General features: G+C 38.6%; 1 protein-coding gene across 20 annotated transcripts in view; it reads right to left on the reverse strand.

Moving 5' to 3' along the window:
• The window catches only part of ATE1 (arginyltransferase 1), a 187,720-nt gene that overhangs the window by 108,756 nt on the left and 55,706 nt on the right, over nucleotides 1-23,258 (reverse strand). For all 20 annotated transcript variants that reach the window (XM_055093405.2, XM_003825664.6, XM_034931626.3 and 17 more), the window contains one exon: nucleotides 20,321-20,353. In XM_055093405.2, coding sequence (XP_054949380.1) covers nucleotides 20,321-20,353 — 33 coding nt within the window. The remainder of the gene's footprint in view (nucleotides 1-20,320; nucleotides 20,354-23,258) is intronic.

The raw sequence follows: 23,258 nt of genomic DNA on the forward strand, positions 1-23,258 counted from the left end.
CTACAATTACCTTCTCAGTTTCTGATTTTCATCATGTTTCTCATCCCTGGACCTCCCATCTGAAAACCTGTTTCAGTTACTTCATAGGTTTGTTCTCCTCTGAGTCCAGTCATAACCAATTTGTCCTACCATAGACATTACTCCCATCTCTCAATTCCTGTGGAAGCTGGGGTCTTCCCCAAATGCAGAGCACTTCCTGTAAGATATGGGCTGCCTCATAATTACTTAGGAAACAATAAGCTATATACCTATCTACTCTGCCTCCCATCACTTCACAGATGATCCAAGAAAAGCAGGTCAGAGGCCATTTTCCTAAAAGATAAGTGGTTGACTCAGCACTCTTGGTTAATAATGATCTGCTCTTCTCAATTTGGCTAGTAAGTCAATCAGTACAATTTTTTTCAACAGGTACATGGCAGCTGTGGAGAATGAGTTGGAGGTGAGCCTGAGATATTGATTCTCTTTGCGTTCCTTGCAGCTGGAGCAGCCAGAACCCCCAGATCACTCACGCCTAGCTAAGAAATTCAGGAAAAAAAAAAAATTCAGTGCGTGCCCTCCAATACCATAAACTGATTTAACAAACATGTCTAATGTTTGTTTATGAACACATCTGGTCATCCTGCAGCTAGGAGTTTGCCCTTACTGAAGAATCAATACAAAGATTTATCTATAAGAGTGGTCACGCAGTATTGTTGTTATAGAGAAAAACTAGAAACTAACTCACTATCAAATAATGAAGTGGTGAATTACCTCAACCTATCCACACAGTCGCATTGAGTATTCCATGCAGCAATTAACAACATAAGCATTTCCTTATATGTCCTAACACAGAGAAGCTCGAAAACACCAAGAATGAACCTGTTTTTAAAAAAGAATCAACACTAAACAATACATACATACAAATTATTTAGCCCACTGGAGGGGTATCCTCCAACTCTCTATACTCTCCTCTACCACCCCACCCCAATTAGGTCCAAAAGAGCTATGTCTTACAACAGTCCCTTAACTTAGCTTTCCAGGAGGCTCAGTCATCCATTCCTAGAGAAGCCTCCTTAACTCACTTACCATTCTCTATTTACTGCCTTGAGAATTCTACTTCAATATGTGGAATTGTATTTCCTTAAACCTTAGTCAAAAAGGTAATCATGTCTTGGTATCATGAAATAATTTTGAACTTGAGGACCCTCTGAAAGGGCCTCAGGGACCCCTGGCATTACCAGGCCACACTCTTGAGAATCACTGATATCCATTTATTTTGGAAGTACAGGTAGAAGAGGAGCCTGCCAACTGTAAGCGGCAAATAGAAACTGAGCAGGTTATAGGATTCAAAGTCAAAAGATCTGGATTTGAGCCCTAACTCCACTGTACACTTTTCTGGCTATTTGAACTAAGTAAGACAGTAATTTAACTTCTTTTAAGAGTTTCAGGCCAGGCGCGGTGGCTCACGCCTGTAATCCCAGCACTTTGGGAGGCCAAGGTGGGTGGATCACGAGGTCAGGAGATCGACACCATCCTGGCTAACACAGTGAAACCCTGTTTCTACTAAAAATACAAAAAATTAGCCAGGCATGGTGGCGGGAGCCTGGAGTCCCAGTTACTCGGGAGGCTGAGGCAGGAGAATGGTGTGAACCTGGGATGTGGAGCTTGCAGTGAGCCAAGGTCGCACCATTGCACTCCAGCCTGGGCCTCAGAGCGAGACTCCATCTCAAAAAAAAAAAAAAAAAAAAGAATTTCAGTGTCCAGGCAGGGTGTGGTGGCTCACAGCTGTAATCTCTGCACTTTGGAGGTTGCGGCGGGCAGATCACTTGAGTCCAGGAGTTTGAGACCAGCCTGGCAACATGACAAAACCCTGTCTCTACTAAAAATACAAAATAGTAGCCAGGTGTGGTGGCACATGCCTGTACTCCCAGCTACTCTGGATGCTGAGGTGGGAGGATCACTAGAGCCTGGGAGGCAGAGGTTGCAGTGAGGCGAGATCGTGCCACTGCACTCCAGCTTGGGCAACAGAGCAAGACCCTGTTTCAAAAAATAAAAACATAAAAAATAAAAGTTTCAATGTCTGCATTTTTAAACAAGAATCATACTACCGGTCAGTCTCAACTGTCATTAGTTGTGAGAAACAACAATATACAAATAAAAGCACTTTGCAGACTATAAAAAGTCTAGGTCAGTTTTTGTTTTTGTTTTGTTTTGTTTTTTGAGATGGAGTCTACAAAATTATATCAGTAGCTAACTTAACAGCAAAGTTACTTAAACAGCAGTTATCTTTCATTTCCTCATATATAAATCTGTCATGTGACTAGCAAAATTTAGTAACTTATCTTTACCAGTCTGCAGTTTTGCATATTTTGGATATCTGAAAGAATTAATTAACTAATTCCTCAATTTCAAGGATTTAGCTGATAACAAGAAAAAATAATAATAAATTTCACCTCTACCTATACAAAAGAAAAACCACCTTAAATGTTGGGGAGGAAAGGAATGACTTCTGTGATTAATGACCTATGTGGTATAATACCAAAGGCACTATGTAGAAATGTCATCAATATTAATAGGCTAATTCTGGCTTCCAGCCAAACTGCTCCCAAAATGGGTGCATATTTACTCTGATGAAGTATACCTGTCTCTTTACCCACCTGCTTCTATGTACCTTAGTTATGCCCAGAACACAGTAAAAACTCAAAAGAACAGGAGACTGGAGAGTCATATGCCAGGCATTAGGCCAGTATTTGAGGGGATTTACTACAAAGTTCAAAGATAGGAAGACTGAAAGTCTTCAGGGGCTTTAAGAGAGCAGAACCTGAGTTCTCTTCTCTTCCAAAGCAGCTGAAAATACCTCTCCCACATTGTACCTGTACAATACAAAAATCTATGATGAGACAATTAATGTCCCGAATTTTTAGTAAATAACAGTTAATGGAGGCACCCAAAGGTAATCCTTTTAGGCACCTGATACAAAGTCTGCATTGTGTTAAAATAACTTACTCCTGCAACTGTTTTGCTTTTCTATTTTTTTTAACAGTTTCATGAAACACTTCACCGAAGTTTGAAAAATAGAAACACACACTTTGTGAGGCAGAGGCAGGCAGCTCACTTGAGGTCAGGAGTTTGAGACCAGCCTGGCCAACATGGCGAAACCCCTTCTCTACTAAAAATACAAAAATTAGCCGGACATGGTGGCAGGTGTCTGTAATCCCAGCTACTTGGGAGGCTGAGGCAGGAAAATCACTTGAACCCGGGAGGCAGAGGTTGCAGTGAGCTGAGATCACACCACTGCACTCCAGCCTGAGCGACACAGCAAGACTCTGTCTCAAAAAAATAAATAAATAATAGAAACACAAAGATGTGCTAAGCCACTGTGGCTTCATTTCTCTAAAACATCAAAAACTAAATTTAAAATTTTGAAATAATAGTCTACAGTTAAGAAATGAAAAAATAATAAATTTGGAAAACGCAACTAGTAATGCTCACTGTTAAAATAGCACATAGTTTTAGATAAGTTACTTAAAAATCAAGTGCAACAGATTCCTAATTTTCTGGCTGACAATTAGACACTAAAGACAGGGGAAAATAAATTTAGTATTATCAATGGAGCGATTATGAGTAATTTTTAAATTCTTTTCCTCTATTTTCTGTATTTTTCAATAAACATGCATTAATGTTATAATCTAAAGAGTTTTAAAAAACTAAATTGAAGAGGCCGGGTGCGGTGGCCCAGCACTTTGGGAGGCCGAGGTGGGCGGATCACGAGGTCAGGAGGTCGAGACCATCCTGGCTAACATGGTGAAACCCCGTCTCTACTAAAAATACAAAAAATTAGCCAGGCATGGTGGCGGGCGCCTGTAGTCCCACCTCCTCGGGAGGCTGAGGCAGGAGAATGGCGTGAACCCAGGAGGTGGAGCTTGCAGTGAGCAGAGATCATGCCACTGATCCAGCCTGGGGAACAAAGTTAGACTCCGTCTCAAAAAAAAAAAAAAAAAAAAAAAAACTAAATTGAAGAATTACTAGTTCAGGTCAGGCATCCCAAAAATGCTCCACAATCAGAAACTTTTTGAGCACTGAGAAATGATGTTCAAAGGAAATGCATATTGGAGCATTTCAGATTTTAGATTTTCAGGCTTGGGATGCTCAACCAGTAAGTATAATGAAAATATTTCAAAATCTGAAAAAAATCCAAAATCTGAAATACTTTGCTTCCAGGCATTTCAGATATGGCATACTTAATGTGTAATTATTAAATAGAACAGAGAAGGAATACTCAACTTAAATCATTGTTAAAAAAAAAATAGGTGGTAGAAAGATTATCTGAAAAGAGTAATTATTGGGTGTCTTAGTCTATCCAGGCTGCTATAACAAGATACTTTAGACTGGGCATTTTATAAAGAATAGAAACTTACTATGCACAGTTCTCGAGGCTGGGAAGTACAAGTTCAAGGCACCAACAGATTTGGTGTCTGGTGAGGGTTTGTTACTCATAAATGGTGGCTTCTGTCTCCTCACATGATGGTAGGGGAAGGTAGCTCCCTTCAACCACTTTTATAAGGGCACGTAATCCCATTATTCAGGGCACAGCACATATAACATAATCACTTTCCAAAAGGCCTCACCTCTTAGACTACTATGACACCGAGTATTAGGTTCTAACATATAAATTTTGGGGGACTACCAACATTCAGACTACAGCACTGGGTATTCTTTCAGTGAAGCTCTAGGCTTGATTTTCTATTGACTGGGTTATTTTACAACTCTGCAGGTGCAGAGGTTAACTTGTGGATTTCTGTTGGGGGTGGGGAACAAATAATCCCTTACATGGTTTACCACCATGTAAGACAATAACCAGTTGTTTTTATCTAATCTAGCAATCTCATCTCAATCACATGCATATATCTTAATATCTGCACATATTCTTAAATGCTCTTTGTACCAGTTTTAATGCCTTACTGGTTTTGCACTAACTGAGTCAATATTTGGCACGTGTTTGTCCTCTATTTGCATGAAGGTCACAATTTTATCTTTTTAAAAATTATAGTCAGCAGTTCTGGAGGTCATCCACTGAGAAGCTCAAGTAGACTAGATGGAGCTAAGTAAATAAGAAACACACCTCACAGTCTGTTAAGCCTAACACAACTTTTCTTGGCTCCCAAAGAGATGCTCATGCAGCCATAAAGCTCTAACTTTGCTCACTGTTTCTCTATGTATTTTTCTGCTTCTCCACTAAGTTTGTGCCTTTGTGTTTCTGATTCACTTGTGACCCATATATTATCCCCAGGGATGGTAGTAATGAGAAAGGAAAAAAAAACGGTCAGGCAGACAGTTAGGATGGGTCTTTGGTAAAACTCCTTCAAACACAGAAACACCCTAAAAAATCAAGCTGCAGGCACAAATAGAGCAGCCTGGTGAAAACTCAGGCTGCAGCTGCACAGGTAAGAAAGCAAGGCCCAATACAGAAGCCTTTGTTCTTGGTGTAACCCACGGGCTCCCAGGAAAAAGTTTCCTCCCCTTTTCAGGCATGTACACGGTGGGTTCCACAGGAACTTGCACAGGGAAGGGTAGACCTTACCCAAAACAAACCCACAGTTGCATAACCAAGAGAAGCTGTACTTTGTGCTTGCCTAAAGACATGCCCACAGCTGCACAGATAAGGGGAGTTACACAGACAGCTTCACACGTAAGGGAAGTTACACAAACAGCTACAGAGATGAGGGGGGATTCTTATAAAAGCTTTTGTATTCCACTGTAAAAATGGCAACCCTCTCCCAGGCCCCCTCTCTGCTGTGGACAGCTTTTTTCTTTCACTTATTAAACTTTCGCTCCAATCTCACTCTGTGTCCACACTCCTTAATTTTCTTGGTCGTGAGACAAATAATTCCATGTACTACCTCAGATGACAAGACTGAAACATGGTGCACTGGCAAGATTGCAACAGTAATAGGTAGATTTCATTTATGGTCTCTGTTGGATGGATGACAGAAACCTATTCTCTGTTGGATGACAGATGACAGAGAATCTGGTTTGTTAGTCCTTTTGTTTATCTAATTGTATATTTGTGAGTTAATCAATTAAGGAGAACAGCTCCTGTGAGATCTGAAACGATGAGTTTCTGTGTTTACTTGTGATCTATGGCTGAAGTTGTAGAACTGAAGCGAAAAGCCCTCTACATGTTTCTGCATCTATAATTCGAAAAAGCCGTTATTTCTCATTGTATGTGAAATATTTTCCTACCTCCAGAGGGTATTAATAAACTACATGTTACAGCTCTTAAACAGAAGAGCTCTGTAAAATTGATTTACAGAGATAAGAAAGCATGTATATAAATTAAAATATTCTCCAAATTCACAGAAACTAAAGAAACTCTTAACAGAAACTGCTAGCTCAGAAACATTTTTAAGAATCCAAGTATAGGCCAGGTGTGGTGGCTCACACCTGTAATCCCAGCACTTTGAGAGGCTGAGGTAGGAGGATCACCTAAGGTCAGGAGTTCAAGACCAGCCTGGCCAACATGGTGAAACCCTGGTCTCTACTAAAAATACAAAAATTAGCCAGGTGTGGTGGTGGGCACCTGTAATACCAGCTACTCGGGAGGCTGAGGCAGGACAATCGCTTGAACCCAGGAGGCAGAGACTGCAGTGAGCTGAGATCACACCATTGCACTCCAACCTGGGCAATATGAGCAAAACTATATCTCAAAAGAAAAAAAAAAAAAAAGAATCCACGTATATATAACCAAGGTGAATCTTTGGATAAATAAAGCTAGTTTAAAATGTTTGGTCTGAGGGGAAAAAAGTTATCGCTTTTCTCAGAATTATTAGTATTAAGTATAATACATGAGTAGATTTTTAAAAATAATACAGGCATACCTGGCCGGGCGCAGTGGCTTACACCTGTAATCCCAGCACTTTGGGAGGCCAAGGCGAGCAGATCACTTGAGGGCAGGAGTTGGAGACCAGCCTGGCCAAAAAGAAGAAATCCCGTCTCTACGTAAAATACAAAAATTAGCTGGGTGTGGTGGTGGGCACCTGTAATACCAGCTACTCAGGAGGCTGAGGCAGGAGAATCGCTTGAACCCAGGAGGAGGAGGCTGCAGTGAGCCGAGATCATGCTACGGCACTCCAGCCTGGGTGGAAGAGCCAGAATCTGTCTCAAAAAGATAATAGTAATAATATAGACATCTTGCAGGTACTATGGGTTTTGTTCCAGACCACTGCAATAAAGTGAACATCACAATAAGGCAAATCACATAAATGTTCTGGTTTTCCTATTGTTTACACTATGCTGTAGTCTATTAAGTGTGCAACAGCACATCCAAATGCAATATATATATGTTGATTTAAAAATATTTCAGTGCCAAAAAATGGTGCTGGAAAAATGACACCAAAAGACTTGTTCAACATAGGATTGCCACAAACCTTCAATTTGTAAAAAACGGTGTATCTGAGAAGTGCAACGAAGCGTAACAAAATGAAGGATGTCATATAGGGGTTGGTTTCTAACGAGAATAGTTCAACTGAACTTCCAAAACTACTCATTGGTTTACTAATCAAAAAAGCTAACATCATACCTCTGTAATGCTGAAGATTTTGAAAAATCTAAGTTTGTGTTCAACTACATTGAATTATAATTCTGATAAACATTGTTTAAACTTTTTTATTTATAGTAAACTATCCATAAAATTTGTTTGAACCACTTTTTTATTTTTATTGTTTACTTCACTTTGGGTTTTTTAAAAATTTCAACTTTTATTTTAGATTCAGAGAGTAAAGATGCAGGTTTGTTACACGGGTATGTTGTATATTAAGGTTTGGGATACAAATCGTCCCAACACCCAGGTAGTTAAGCCTAGTACCCAACAGTTAGTTTTTCAACCCTTGCCCCACTTCCCTTCTTTTTATCATAGCCTCCACTGTCTACTGTTCCCATCTTTATGTCCATGTGTACCCAAGGTTTAGCTCCCACTTAAAAGCAAGAACATGTGGTTTTCTGATTCTGTGTTGGTTTGCTTAGGATAATGATCTCCAGCTGCATCCATGCTGCTGCAAGAGACATCATTTTGTTCTTTATTATGGCTGCATAGTATTCAACGGTGTATATGTACTACATTTTCTTTATCCACTCCACCTTTGATGGGCTAGTTCAGCCACTGTGGAAAGCAGTGTAGAGATTTCTCAAAGAACTAAAAATAGTATTTGACCCAGCAATCCCATTATTGGGCATATACCTAAAGGAAAATAAATCATTCTGCCAAAAAGACACAGGCACTCATACATTCATCATGGCTCTATTCACAACGGCAAAGAAACAGAATCAACCTACATACCCATTTTAACAATTGGTAAGTGTACAGTTTAGCATCATCAAGTACATTCACATTATCATGTAACTATCCACACAATCCATCCATAATTTTTTTGATCATCCCAGACAGAAACTACGTACCCATTAAATAATTAACTCTCCATTCTCTCCTCTCCACTGCCCCTGGCAACCATTACTTCACTTTCTAGCTGTAGCCACTTGACTACTCTATGTACCTCATGTAAGTAGATCATATAATATTTGTCCTTTTGTAATTGGCTTATTGCACTTAGCATAATATTGTCAAGGTTCATTCAGCATGTGTGATTGAGAATTTCCCTCCTTTTTAAGGCTGAATAATATTCCTTCATATCTATACACCATTTTGTTTATCCATTCATCCACTGATGAATACTTGGGTTGCTTCTACCTTTGGCTACTGTGAATGATGCTGCTCTGAACACTGCTATATTGTTCAAGTCCCTATTTTCTTTTGTGTATATATGCACAAGTGGAATTGCCAGATGACATGGTAATTCTACTTTTAATGTTTTGAGGAATTGTTATACATTTTTCCACTGCAGCTGTACCATTTCATGTTCCCACCAGCAATGCACAAGAGCTCCAATTTCTCTACAACCATGCCAACAGTTACCGTTTTCCATTTTTTTGATAATAGCCCACCTAATAGGTATGAAGTGATATCTCATTTTGGTTTTGATTTGTATTTCCCCTCGTGATGCTGAACAAATGACAAACATTTTTATATATTTTGGTTTGGGTTGGCTTCACCATAACTTTGAAGATCCTTAGGTAATTTTAAAACGTAAATTAATGTAAATCAACAACTTAAATCATCTTTGGATACCTGAATAGTTTCTAACTAGGAACAAACACTAAAACAATGACCATAATTAAAAGTTTACCTACTTTTCCTTATTTTATATATATATGATATATAATATATATTTTATATATAACATATATATTTTATATATTATATATATTTTATATATATTATATATATATACTACAGAATGGCTACATCTCTGGGGTCTGTCAACAAACATGCTTATCTTTGCCACTTTAAAATGTATATAAGAAGGTATAAAAGCGATATGTAAGGGCCAGGCACGGTGGCTCACGCCTGTAATCCCAGCACTTTGGGAGGCCGAGGCGGGCAGATCATCTGAGGTCGGGAGTTCGAGACCAGCCTGACCAACATGGAGAAAGCCTGTCTCTACTAAAAATACAAAATTAGCCAGGCGTGGTGGCACATGCCTGTAATCCCAGCTACTCAGGAGGCTGAGGCTGGAGAATAGCTTGAACCTGGGAGGTGGAGGATGCCGTGAGCTGAGATCGTGCCATTGCACTCCAGCCTAGGCAATAAGAGCAAAACTCCGTCTCCAAAAAGAAAGAAAGAAAGAAAGAAAGGATATGCAAGAAAATTGTGAAATTTGTGATTTACATACTTTCTCAGTCTGTTATAATGCTCATATAAAACAGTTACTTCTCGAGCTATCTCCCATTTCTCCCTATGAAAGAAAAGTTATTATTTTATTAAGAGATGTAATTAATATGGATGGTTCAGGCCATATTAAGGGAAAAAGTAAGAGACATACATTTGTGTCAGCAGAGTAATCGTGTAAGACTTGATTTTTAGGCCTGGCATGGTGGCTCATGCCTGTAATCCCAACACTATGGGAGGCCAAGGTGGGTGGATCACTTGAGGTCGGGAGTTCAAGACCAACCTGGCCCACATGGTGAAACCCTGTCTCTACTAAAAATACAAAAATTAGCCAGGCATGGTGGCAGGTGCCTGTAATCCCAGCTATTCGGAAGGCTGAGGCAGGAGAATGGCTTGAACCTGGGAGGCGGAGGTTGCAGCGAGCAAGATCATGCCACTGCACTCCAGACTGGGCAACACAGTGAGGCTCCATCTCACAAAATATAAAATAATTTTTGTAAAAAAGACTTGCTTTTTAAGGAAAATGTGAGTAGGATTATTCCAAAGTGGCAGCTTGTTACAGAACATAAAACAGCATAGTGGATACAAAACTTGACAAAGTATAGTAGGTTGGGGAAGTGAATTTTATTGGCTTTGGTCATAATATCTAAGAATGAGAAAACGCTATAATACGTGTTGACATGTTGGCTAAGTTCACTTAGTTTTGAGGGACCTCTTTATCTGGAATACTCTTACTCTGTAAGTGAGAAAAGGAAGGGTCAGGGTGACTAAGGGGCTTGCTCAAGGCCACAAAGCCAATTTAGGGGAATGCTAAGAAAGACCAAAGCCTGAAATTCCCAACTCTCGGTTTAGTGTCTGTCTTGCTGGACACTGCTTCTGCAGTCCACCATGCCAACACACAATCACACTGTATCAACGTGCTCTAGTCAACACAAGAGGTAAGAGATTTTAGCCACTTACTAAAACCAAAGGATGAATAAAGAAATGTATTTTTCAATGACATAATTCTTTGGAATTTAAATGTTTCCATGAAAGCAAAAAGGTTTACCCCAACATTCACAACTTAATACTAGAAGCACTGAAATAAAAATTTTAAAGAAACTTTACCAAGCTTATGTAATTGAGAAAGGAAGTACAGTAAATGTTTTTAATAAGTTGGACAGAAATAAGAAATTTACTTCTGCATTTTTACTGCAGAACAAATAGATAAATATCAGGATGTTGTTATTTAAGTTATTTTCTTTACTTTGACATTTCCTTTTATTTTAAATCCTAATTCTCCAACAAAAAGACTTTTAGTGAGGCACTGTCAAAAAGGCTAAGTAACAGAATCCCAAACTTCTCAATTCTACAGGTCAATGTTTATTAAGCACTCTAGTAAACACCTTAGAATCCAGAGTAACTATGCTTATGTGAGCCCTTACTTAACGTCAGTTCAATTTGAGACTCCTGCTTTTACAATATTTCTTATGAGGGAAAAATATATCCCACAGTGACAACCCAGACAGAGAACTCAATGACTGCCAACATCAAACAAGACTGATGTCCCCATGGAAACTAATCCACCCCAGGATTTTCTATTCAAACATTTTCTGAAGCATTCATGCGCATCTAATGGGCAATGAAAATTGTGAAGGCAGATGACCCTAATTTTCAACACAACTGAAAGGTGCTTGCAGCAACACCACTACTCGCTAACGGAAGACTGACCCAGCCAAAAGATGTCTTGAATGACTTGGATTTTAAGATGCCTATACTAATCCAAGCCCCAAGCAGGAAAATCTTCAGCCAGGAAACTCCTGGCATTTTTTATTTACTGTTTAGTTTTTTATTCTAAATGTACTTTCTTTTATTCTCAGAAATCAACTTTGGTACATTTATCATATGGGACTGGTTTCTAGGAAAAGACTTCCAGTTGATATCACGAGATATATGGCTGCAATAAAAAATGATGAGTTCATGTCCTTTGCAGGGACATGGATGAAATTGGAAATCATCATTCTCAGTAAACTATCGCAAGAACAAAAAACCAAACACCGCATATTCTCACTCATAGGTGGGAAATGAACAATGAGATCACATGGACATAGGAAGGGGAACATCACACTCTGGGGACTGTTGTGGGGTGGGAGTAGGGGGGAGGGGGGAGGGATAGCATTGGGAGATATACCTAATGCTAGATGACGAGTTAGTGGGTGCAGCGCACCAGCATGGCACATGTATACATACGTAACTAACCTGCACATTGTGCACATGTACCCTAAAACTTAAATTAAAAAAAAAAAAAGAGAGAGATGGCTGCAACTTACACTGACTCAATTATCAGGTCACATCCAAAAACTAACTGAAGTACCATAAGCCCTCATGACTAGAGTTAACAACAATGTACTCCTATTTTCTGCTTTTGCCCAATGGATCAAGCCACAGCCTAGCTTTCTGCTTCTGATTCAATTCAGTACCAAGGGCAGAGTGCCAATTATTCTCTGAAGATGTCTAGTCCCCCGAGTAGTTACCTCTCTGTTCCCTGGGCCTGGCTCTTTAAACACAGCTGAGCCTCCCAGGCCTTAGACCAGAGAGCAGGTAAAAGCTTCCCCCAATTCACCAGCTCAGCCCTCTTCCTAGCCTTATCTCCACTGCTCTCGAATTTGGGCCAGCTTTCTGGATATTTGATTTTCGGTGTTCTCTTCATCCAGTAAAATTAACTCCCTTCCTCAGCTTAACGACTCAACCTTCCGACCACCTCATCCCTTTACTGCTGACTCTGCAAGCTCCGTACAGGACCCAGTTTTGAGTAACAGCCATTCCTTCTGAATTCTAGCCATTGGAGAGACCTTGATATCTACAGCTACTCCAAGCAATGATGCTTCTTACGTTGACAGACTCAAGAGATGGTTAGGTTCCTATGGTTCTTTCTTTTCTTTCTTTGGAGTGCAGTGTTGTGATCAAGGCTTACTGCAGCCTTGAACTCCTGGGCTCAGGTGATCCTCCTCCCTCAGCCTCCAGAATTGCTGGGACTACAGGCACACACTACCACAACTGATTAATTTTTTTAATTTTTTTTTTTTTTTTTTTTTGTAGAGACGTGGTTTTGCCATGTTGCCCAGGCTGGTATCAAACTCCTGAGCTCAAGTGATCTACCTGTCTCAACCTCCCAAAGTGCTGAGATTACAAGCATGAGCTAACGCGCCACGCCTCTTTTCTTCCTAACAGCCAAATGAATACTACTGAGGTAGGAAACCTGTAGGACTTATTTGCCAGTCCCAACAGAATGAAATGAAAAAACCAGCAGGAACCAGCAGATGGCATCAAAAGTGACCTCTAGTTGTCCTTGCTGTTCATTGGCATAAGACACTCCTACCAGTGCCATGACAGTTTACAAAGACCATGGCAACACCCGGAAGTTACTGCCCCCTTTCTAGAGATTTCTGAATAACCCACCCTTCAATTTGCATGCAATTAAAGGGGGGTATACATATAGCTAGCCAACACCTCATGCACTGCTATTCTTGAGCATACTGTGTGGTAGTGTTGTTCATGCTTCCTATTTTACTTCTAATTTCCTGTCTAAATGTTCTATCAATTATTGAGAAAGTTGTCCTGAAGTCCCCAACTACTACATTTCTCCCTTCAGTTCTATTAGTTTTTATTTCATGTTATCTTGAGGCTCTATTAAGTGGATCACATTTCAAATTACTGCATATTCATTTGATGAATTGACCTTTTTATTGTTATGAAATGTCACTCTTTCTTCCAACTTTGCCCTGAAGTCTACTTTTTTTTTTTTTTTTTTTTTTGAGACAGTCTCTTTCTGTCACCCAGGCTAGAGTGCAGTGGCACGATCTTGGTTCACTGCAACCTCCGCCTCCTGGGTTCAAGCGATTCTCCTGCCTCAGCCTCCCGAGTAGCTGGGATTACAGGCGCCCGCCACCACGCCGGCTAATTTTTGTATTTTTAGTAGAGACAGGGTTTCACCATATTGGCCAGGCTGGTCTTGAACTCCTGACCTTGTGATCCACCTGCCTCGACCTCCAAAAGTGCTGGGATTACAGGCATGAGCCACAGCACCCAGCCGCCCTGAAGTCTACTTTGATAAGAATACAGCCACTCTGACTTAAAATTCTTAAGTTTTTTTTTTTTTCATTTTTATTTTTAGAGATGTGGTATTACTCTGTTGCCCAGGCTGAATTGCAGTGGTGCAATCATAGCTCGCTGCAGTCTCAAACTTCAAGGCTGAAATGATCTTCCCACCTCAGTCTCTCTCACAGCTGGGACTACAGGCACACGCCACTGTGCCCAGATAATTTTTTTATTTTTCTTTTAGAAATGGGGGTTCTCATTATGTTGCCCTGGCTGGTTTCAAACTCCTGGGTTCAACTGATCCTCCTGCCTCAGCCTCCTGAGTTGCTAGGATTACAGACATGAGCCAACTTTCCTAGGATAAGTATTTGTATAGTAGTGTTTTACTCTAGCCTTTTACTTTTAACCTATCCATGTCTTTGTATTTAAGATGGATGTTGATTTTTTGCTTTTATCTAGCCTGACAATCTCTGACTTTTAATTGGAATGTTCCAATCTGCCCTAATAGTATAGTCACTAGCCACATGTGGCCACTTAGCCTTAAGTTAACTAAAACGTAAAAAATTTAAAATTCAGTTCCCAAAGAGCTCATTAGCTAATGTATGACAGCAGTCCCCAACCTTTTTGGCACCAGGGACTGGTTTCGTGGAAGACAATTTTTCTACAGACAAGGGTCAGAGGGGAGAAGGGGAAGGTGTAGGGATGAAACTGTTCCAAGTCAGATCATCAGGCATTAGATTCTCATAAGCAGCTCACAACCCAGCTCCCTCACATGGGCAGTTCACAATGGGGTTCATGCTCCTATGAGAATCTAGTACCACAGCACATCTGACAGGAAGTGGAGCTCAGGCAGCAATGCTCGCTCACTCGCTGCTCACCTGCTGAGTGTCCCAGTTCCTAACAGGCCACAGAGCAGTACTGGTCCCAGTCTGGGAACTGGGGACCCCTGATGTATGACCACTGGCTAGTGTTGAACGTGCAGACATTCAGAAACAGGAATTACCATGAAGCAGAGTTTTCACTTAGACCATTTATATTTAGTACCATCATAATCAGTAGGGTTGAATTTAAGTGGGCCATCTTGCTATTTGTTCTATTTGTCCCACATGTTTTTTGTTCACTTTTTCTTGTCTTTTGTTAGACTGAAACATTTTATCATTAAATTGGCTTATTAACGATACCTCTTTGTATTTTTTTTTAAGGCTTTTTTAGGGATGTGGTTTTCAACAGGAAGCTATTTTGTCCCCCTAGGGACATTTGGCAAAGTCTGGAGACATTTTGTTGCAACTCAGGGGAGTGAGTCCTACTAGCATCTAGTGAGCAGAAGTCAGAGATGCTAAGCTTCCCATAATGTGCAGGACAGCTCCTCACAACAAAGAATTATCCAGCCCACCATGCTGACAGTACCAAGGTTGAGAAACCCTGCTCTGGGGCTTACTAAATACTCCCTAACTAATCACGGTCTTCTTTCAAATACTATCATATCACTTCATGTAATGTTAGAATCTTAACCACATTCTATTTCCTTCCTATCTTGTGATTATTGTCACATACTAGTAGCTGTGATATTGAGCACCTACCTAATCTACCTCTCTGGGTTCAATTTTCTTCATAAGAAAATTGGGAATATCTACCTCATTGACATTCTGTAAGAATTAAAATAAGGAAAGTGGAAAGCACAGTACCTGTACACCAGAGGTGCTAACTTATCAGTAAGTTATTATCCTATTAATACACAAAATTTTGAAATGAAGGAACAGAAGGACACACCTGAAGAGAAACCTAGGTGACCTACATTCACACCTGGTTTAACTTTTGTTATAAATGCCTCTCCTATAGCTCTCTATCTACAAAAGTGACAATGAGACTGTGCCCTACTGGACTAGCTGGCAAAGTTTGACTCAGATGAGAAATTCAAGAATCTTTCGGGCTCTGATACATAATCCCTTTTATTTACCTACATTTAATTGAAGACATCTGTAAGTGGTGCCACACAAAATGTAATTCAGACTTAGAAATGTCAATAAAAATGTCTGTAAGGCCGGGGTCCGGTGTAAGCCTAGCAGGGGAGTACATATCAGCAGCTACAGAGCCACCCGAAATTAGGGATCTAATGGAAATATGTTGCCTGACTTGACGAGGTGATAAAAGCTCTTTTCCCATAAAGCTTAATGAGCTCTATTAGTCTTCAGCTTACAGGAATGTAAAAGGGTCAGCCCCACAGAGGGAAGTAACTGACTCTCCACACATGGTCCATTCAAATGACAACATATCAAATTACTGATGTAATTACTATAACCTGACAATTTCATTAGATTCATGTGGCAGTTAACTGTTTAGGACTTACAACAAAGGGACATGGTTCACTCACAGTAGTCATCGTGGAGAAAGAGAAGTTTAAAGTCAGCTTTGTTTTCAACTGCAACTCTCATGTATTTTACTGTCTCTGCCAGAATAATTTGACTTTTATTCAAAATTAAAGAAGGTGCTGGGTATAGACCATATTTGTAATTTTCCTTCTCCAGCTAAGTCATAAGCTTAATGGCAAAATTAAACATTCAGAGATTCCCAGCACTCTCCTGCCTTGCCTTTGGTTTGGCTGTCAGGAACTATGTGGTGGCAAAGGAACAGCAGCCCCTGCTTAGTGCTGCTGGTGGAGACTTAGGGGTAGCTGCCACTAACTTAAGTCCTCAAGTGGCCCCTGTGGAATTGCAAACTAGAAAAATATCAACAGAAAGCCCTCAAAATATTTCCCATCAAGAAAGGAGACTTACATTGGTCATCTTTAATTCTGATTTCTCTTCCTCTCCAATGTCATAAACCCAGTAATAAAAAAGATAATTAACCAAGGTAAATACCACTCCAGATCATTAAATGATGAAAGCAGAAAGAAACAGACAGAAATTATCATTAAACTCTGGATACTACTTTTCACCAAAGAGTGAAACTTCCACACATATATTCCCAATACTTAACCAGAGTAGTAATATGTAATTTAAAAGTATATATTTGTGGCCGGGCGCAGTGGCTCACACCTGTAATTCTAGCACTTTGGGAGGACCAGGCGGGTGGATCACTTGAGGTCAGGAGTTCGAGACCAGCCTGGCCAACATGGTGAAACCTGTCTTTACTAAAAATATAAAAATTAGCCAGGTATGGTGGCAGGCACCTGTAATCCCAGCTACTTGGGGGGCTAAGGCAGGAGAATTGCTTCAAATGGAAAGCAGAGGCTGCAGTATGCTGAGATCGTGCTATTTGCATTCCAGCCTGGGTGACAGAGCAAGACTCTGTCTCAAAAAAAAAAAATATATACATATATATATATATACACATATATATATTTGTATACTCTATATACTCTAGTTGCAGCTAGTGTACTCTAGGTACACTCCAAGACCTATCTATAACTGAGAGCATCCAAAGATTACAAAGGACAAAGCTCTCAATCTTAAGTAGCTACAATCTAACTGGGAAGACAGACTGTTAACTACATTAAAATGTAAATATTGGAACTTGTCTACTTTTAGCTGAGTCCTGCCAAATTATGGATGAAAGACTGCTACTCTCAGTCTTAGCCCCACCAAATTCATTCATTCATTTGTTCATTCATTCATTGAACAAATATTTATTAACTCAGTGCCTACTATATTCTACCTATACTAAGAATGGGAATGCAAGAAAACAAGAAAAACAGGGTCCTCTCTCAATGAGCTTACATTTGAGAGACGTCAACTGTTAAGATTTATTAAGAAGCATCTTTGCCATCGGTGAGTAGTAGCCTTAAATTGCTACTTGCCCCAGTAAAGTGGACATCAAGCTCAAGCCTCCTTATTTGGTCCCTGTACAGGAAAGCCAACCCAGCCTAATTGCCTTCTGCTAAAAACCCTTATTCCTGTTCATTCCTCTAATCTTTTGCTAAAATGAGAGCAAAGCGTTATACATTATCAACATTATCTCATCTAAGTTCCTGCCAGCCCCTTTTTCCCAAGGTTAGATGCTGTTTCCACATCAAATCAAAGAGACTCCCGTTGTACACCTGTCAAACACTGATTATAAGAAGCATTACCAAAAAGCTACCAATGCACCTCTACCCACTGTGGGCCCTTTACTGGAAGAGTAAAGGATAAAACAACACTTTGTAGTTGTTAACATTTTGTGCATCTCCTTCCTACTTTTCTGTGCACTTAAATTGTTTTTAAACTGAGATCTGCATGTATAATTTTGCATCGTGCTTTTACCTCTCAATATATCAAATGTATTTTATATGTGTTATTCATCAATATATACTCCGAAAACATATTCTCCATTTTAATGGTTGTAGGGTGTTCTATCATATGGCTGTGTCATAATTTATTTGACGTGTTCCTGTTGTACATTTAGATTGTTTACAATTTTTTACCATTCATTTTTATGTAAGTTCTGTCCGCATCTTTGATGAACTCTCTGACAGTGATTATTGGACTACAATTACTCAACCACAAGTATAAATGTATATAAAGCCTTTTAGTGTATGTGACCAAACTGCTTCCTAGAAAGGATGAAGTTTATAAACATCCCATCTCATTATATCTTGTCAAGCATTCACTTAAAAAATAAGATATCTTGACAGGTTAAAAAAAATTATAGATCACTGTCATTTTAAACTGCATTTCTTTTATTACTAATAGGAGTAAACATTTAAAACACATTTATTACCATTTGTATTTTATCTTATCAATTACCTGATAAAAATCCAACCACATTTTATGAAAAAGAAATTCATATTAATTGCTTCTAAAAGATCATTACATTAAGTATAACCCTTTCATCATACTTTATCCAAGTTGCCTTTTAGCTATATTTGTTTTCATGTACAAAATTATGGATCTTTACATACTCAAATTAATTTTTTCACTCTTTGTTTTTTGATACTTTCCATTGCTTTTGAAGTTAGAAAGTGCTTCCATAACTATAGAGTGGGCTATAAAACTTACATTGTCTTCAACTTTTTTATGGTTTGGTTTTCACTTCACACCTAACTCTTAATTAAAATTCTATCTGCCAGACGCTGTGCTCAGTGTTTGCCACATATCATCTCATTTAATTTTAATATCCCTGTAAGTATTATTATCTCCATTTTTAGATCAGGGAAAAGGGCTCAAGAGTCAATGACTTGCCCGTGGGCTACTCAGGCCTCTCTCATTTCAAAGCCTAGGCTCTTTCCACTATACCACTCTTGCTTCCCCGTTGATCCTGGATACTTAGACAATGTGACCAAACCTGGATGGGACTACCCTCTCTGGTCTGGTCCATTTCTCCTGGTGACCACTCAAGCTGGCTACCACACGTTTTCAATGCGCCAGTGTAGGCCACACCACATTATCAGCAGTAATAGTTTCAATAATCAAATAAACAAAATGTTATAAAAGCAGAAATGGTCTCAGAAAGGACACAGTATTGAGGCTCAACCCTGAAGACGAATATGATTTGAACAAGTTGGGAAAGCATAAAATGAATTAAACAATAGGCACAAAGGGAAGGACAAGTGCAAGGCAAGGAACAGAGTCTCATCGCGTGGAGCTGAAGCCTAAGAGGAGAACACAAAATAGTGTCATGATGTGACTAGCACAGTTTATAGCTGCTTCCATTTCCATCACTTATTTGAGAGGTAGGAATTATTATTTGCATTTAAAAGATAACAAAAATGAGGCTCAGGGCAGTTGTGATTTACCCAATGTCATATGGCTAGTAAGTGAAGGCAAGGTCTTACCCAGTTTTGGTTCTAAGTCCCACCACTTCTTCACATAACTCTGCTTCCACCCTTTCTCTACTTCCTTTTCCAAGTCTTGATGATCATCTACAAGTTTTTCTGCAAATGCAGCTCATAACGATATCTAGTTCTCTAAACATCTAATAGTTTTTCTTTATCTCACAATTTTATCAGTTCTATATTGAAAACCATGATGAGGATTAAATGAAAAAGTGAATGAAGAACCCAGAATATTGCCTTGCTATAACAGCACCTCAATAACTTTGCTCTTCTCTTGTCAACTCATGGATTTTAAAGTGGTCTCTCTAACTGAAACTTCCTTGAAGACAGCCTTTGCCTCTGATTTTTCCAGCTCTCTTTTAATACCATGGCAATTTACAGAACATAAGGTTGCTGTTAAATAAACAGTTACAGGAGTAATGAAGATACAACAAGCCTCTTTAAACAAGTTCTTTAAAATGAAGGACTGATTTCTCTCTACTTATTCAGAAAGAAAATATACTTAAAAAGAGGCAATAACCTGTCATGAAAGTGAATTGCTATTGACATAACTTCTAGAAACTTTTATCCAAAAAAAAAACCCTGCAGTAACTCACTCCATTACTGTTACTGAAGAATATATGTGTCACACCAAAATGAGCACTCCTAAATTATCAAATAAATGCCTAATGAAAGATATCAACAATGGTGTTCAATTACCAATTCTAATATTAAGGTCAGTGAGTAACTCTTACCTCCAAGGGTGAACTGCAAAGGAATCTTGTGAACTGCAGAGTCAAATTTGAACAGAATCCATTTCATCCAGTAAACAGACGGCAAAAAGGAACACAGAGAAAAAGAAAAAATTATTATACAATTTTCCAGCAAATCCACTTAAAGTGAACCCAAAGATTATAGAAAATTAATGTGTCCATAAAATTCATCCAGAGAATAGAAAGGTTCAGCCTAGTCCATAGGAGGCACCTATTTGAATTCCTTTCAATAAATATTCTTAAAAATCTATATAAAAGCACATAAAGCACAACAAATCAGTCCTAAAATATTTTGTTTAAATTTTATCTCACAACTCCTACATAATAAAAACATCTTTTAAGGAAAAAAATCAGCAATCTTCCTGACCTAAATTTGACAGGCAAAGTTCAGTAAATGCCAAGAGAAGATATAAACCAATGAGGAGACCAACAAAAGGGGAGAGGAAAGACCAAGAGAGAGGTCAGGTGAGTGAGAATGAGAAGAAGGTGAGGTTTTAGCTCCACAATTTGGCATCTCATCTGTGGTCTTTACCCTGTTCTGATCTTTCTCTTTTCTCAGTCCCATATCCCCTTCCTTCCTTCCTTCTCTCTCCCTTTCTCCCTTCTCTCTCACCTTTCTCTTTCTTTTTATGACACACATAGAGGAATATAGAATATCACCTGAAACTAAATGCTATATGATCGGCATTTAAATAAACATATTACAGAGGGGGATAGAAACAAATGACAAAGCAAATTGTAGTATATCTCTGAAATGAGGACTGTCACATAACTTCATGCATATACATGATGGTAATTCATAATGTTTTCATTGTTGTTATTTACAGATTCAACATTTCAAATCCTTTGAGATTTACTGTTAATAATACCTAAATAATACACACTCTTGATCTTTCTAAATGCAAATTAACTACAATAAAATACAATGACAGGACTGTTTCCAAGCACTCATGAACTTCCCACAACAAAGCTAGTACTTGCAGGGAATACAAATAACTTGTATTCTCTTTTAGAGTTACACATTGAAATATTTATCAATGAAATTACATGATGTCTGGGATTCCCTTCATGATCATTGGAGAAGTGGGGAGAAAAGTAATATGGAGTAGTATAAAATAAAACAGACTAGCTGGGTGTGGTGGCTCACGCATGTAATCCCAGCACTTTTGGAGGCCGAGGTGGGTGGATCACCTGAGGGAGGACAGGAGTTCGAGTCGAGCCTGGCCAACATGGTGAAACCCCGTCTCTAATAAAAATACAAAAATTAGCTGCGTGTGGTAGTGGGCGCCTGTAATCCCAGCTACTTGGGAGGCTGAGGCAGGAGAATTGCTGGAACCTGGTAGGTGGAGGTTGCAGTGAACCAAGATTGCGCCACTGCACTCCAGCCTGGGAGACTAGGGCGAGACTCTGTCCCAAAAATAAAAAACAAGTAAGATAAAACAGACTAGACATGACATTAAATGAGTGAGGACAAGAGATTAGGGTTCATTACCTGATTCTATCTACTTTGTAAATGTTTAAGGTTTTCCATAACAAAGTTTTAAAAATCTATCACATACTCCCACCAAAAACACTAAATATATTCTTAGAATATCACTAACACATACCAAAGCCATTCAATTAAATAGTATCACTTAGGCCCTAGTTGACAGTATATTAAAATGTAAACACTTCAGTAGGAAGCAAAAAAAAAAAGGAAAGAAAAGAAAAAAACAAAATGCAAACAGTAAGAATTTTTTCTTAATTTAAATATCAATATGCAGTTCCATTACATTAACTCTTAAGATAACTTTCTGAAAGTGCAAAATATACCAAAATTTTAAGTCTTCTTAATGCTGACATGAAGCAAATAATTTCATTGAAATTTAAAATGCAAGCTTTGTGGTCTTGGATTCTTTCATTGCAGCCCAACCTAAGACAATCTCTATCCTTCCTCCCAAGAATAAGAAGTGCCAGTTCAAAGCCTAGCCAGTTTTAACAGTGGAGAAAAATGAGGCATGGTAAATTTTGATTTTAAAATCAGAAATTTGATTCTGAAGGGTTCTACGCTTTTCCCCAAAAGTGAATGTTAATATTTTACACATACTTTTGAATTTATAAGCAAGTCATGTTCAGTAGTAATTGATGCATTAATTAGGATAGAAGCTACTTTAAATAACAATGAAGACAAGAATATAAATGTTGTCTATAAAAACTAATGTCTCCTTGAAGCTTCAACAATTTATACACATTTTTGGCATGTGTATATGTCCCACATTTGTGTCACAGCTTTTTCAAAATAGACCTAAAAAATTCTCATCCTGTTTGAAGCCACCAAAATGTGAAATACATAAGTAAAAGTTTTCAATCCTAAAGCAGTAAAAACAGAATAACAAATCACAAGACACACATTGACACTCCTATTCCCACATGAAAAAGATTTCAAAAAATGCCTTCTCTCTTTTAGAGCATCAGTAAAACCCATTGTTTTTTCATGTTTCACTTCAGTTAATTACTTAGTAAATTCTTTCATAATGAAACTGTACATATTATATTCAGTAGAAATGGTAATACTTTGAAAGAACAATTATAAAAAAATGAGACTGCAAAATACATTTTCTATACACACTGCAATTGAAAGCAGAAATAGATTCCTTAACAAACACTATCATGATGTCTGATTACTATTAAAAAGGACTATGGCTCAATTTTGCTGTGAACCTAAAACTACTAAAAAGTAAAGTCTATTGAAAAAAAAAGACTATGGCCGCACGCAGATGGTTGCACACATTAATATCACTTGTCTGATATGACTATATTAATAGGACTACTTAATAATAAATAATGGGTAAAGTTAACAGTAGTTAAGAGAAAGATCCTTTTCAAAATATTTGGGCGTAATATTGAAAACATAAAAAATGTAGTATGTTTTACAAAATAT

This window comes from Pan paniscus, chromosome 8 (assembly GCF_029289425.2).
Source record: "Pan paniscus chromosome 8, NHGRI_mPanPan1-v2.0_pri, whole genome shotgun sequence".
In the NCBI taxonomy this organism is placed as follows: Eukaryota; Metazoa; Chordata; class Mammalia; order Primates; family Hominidae; genus Pan; species Pan paniscus.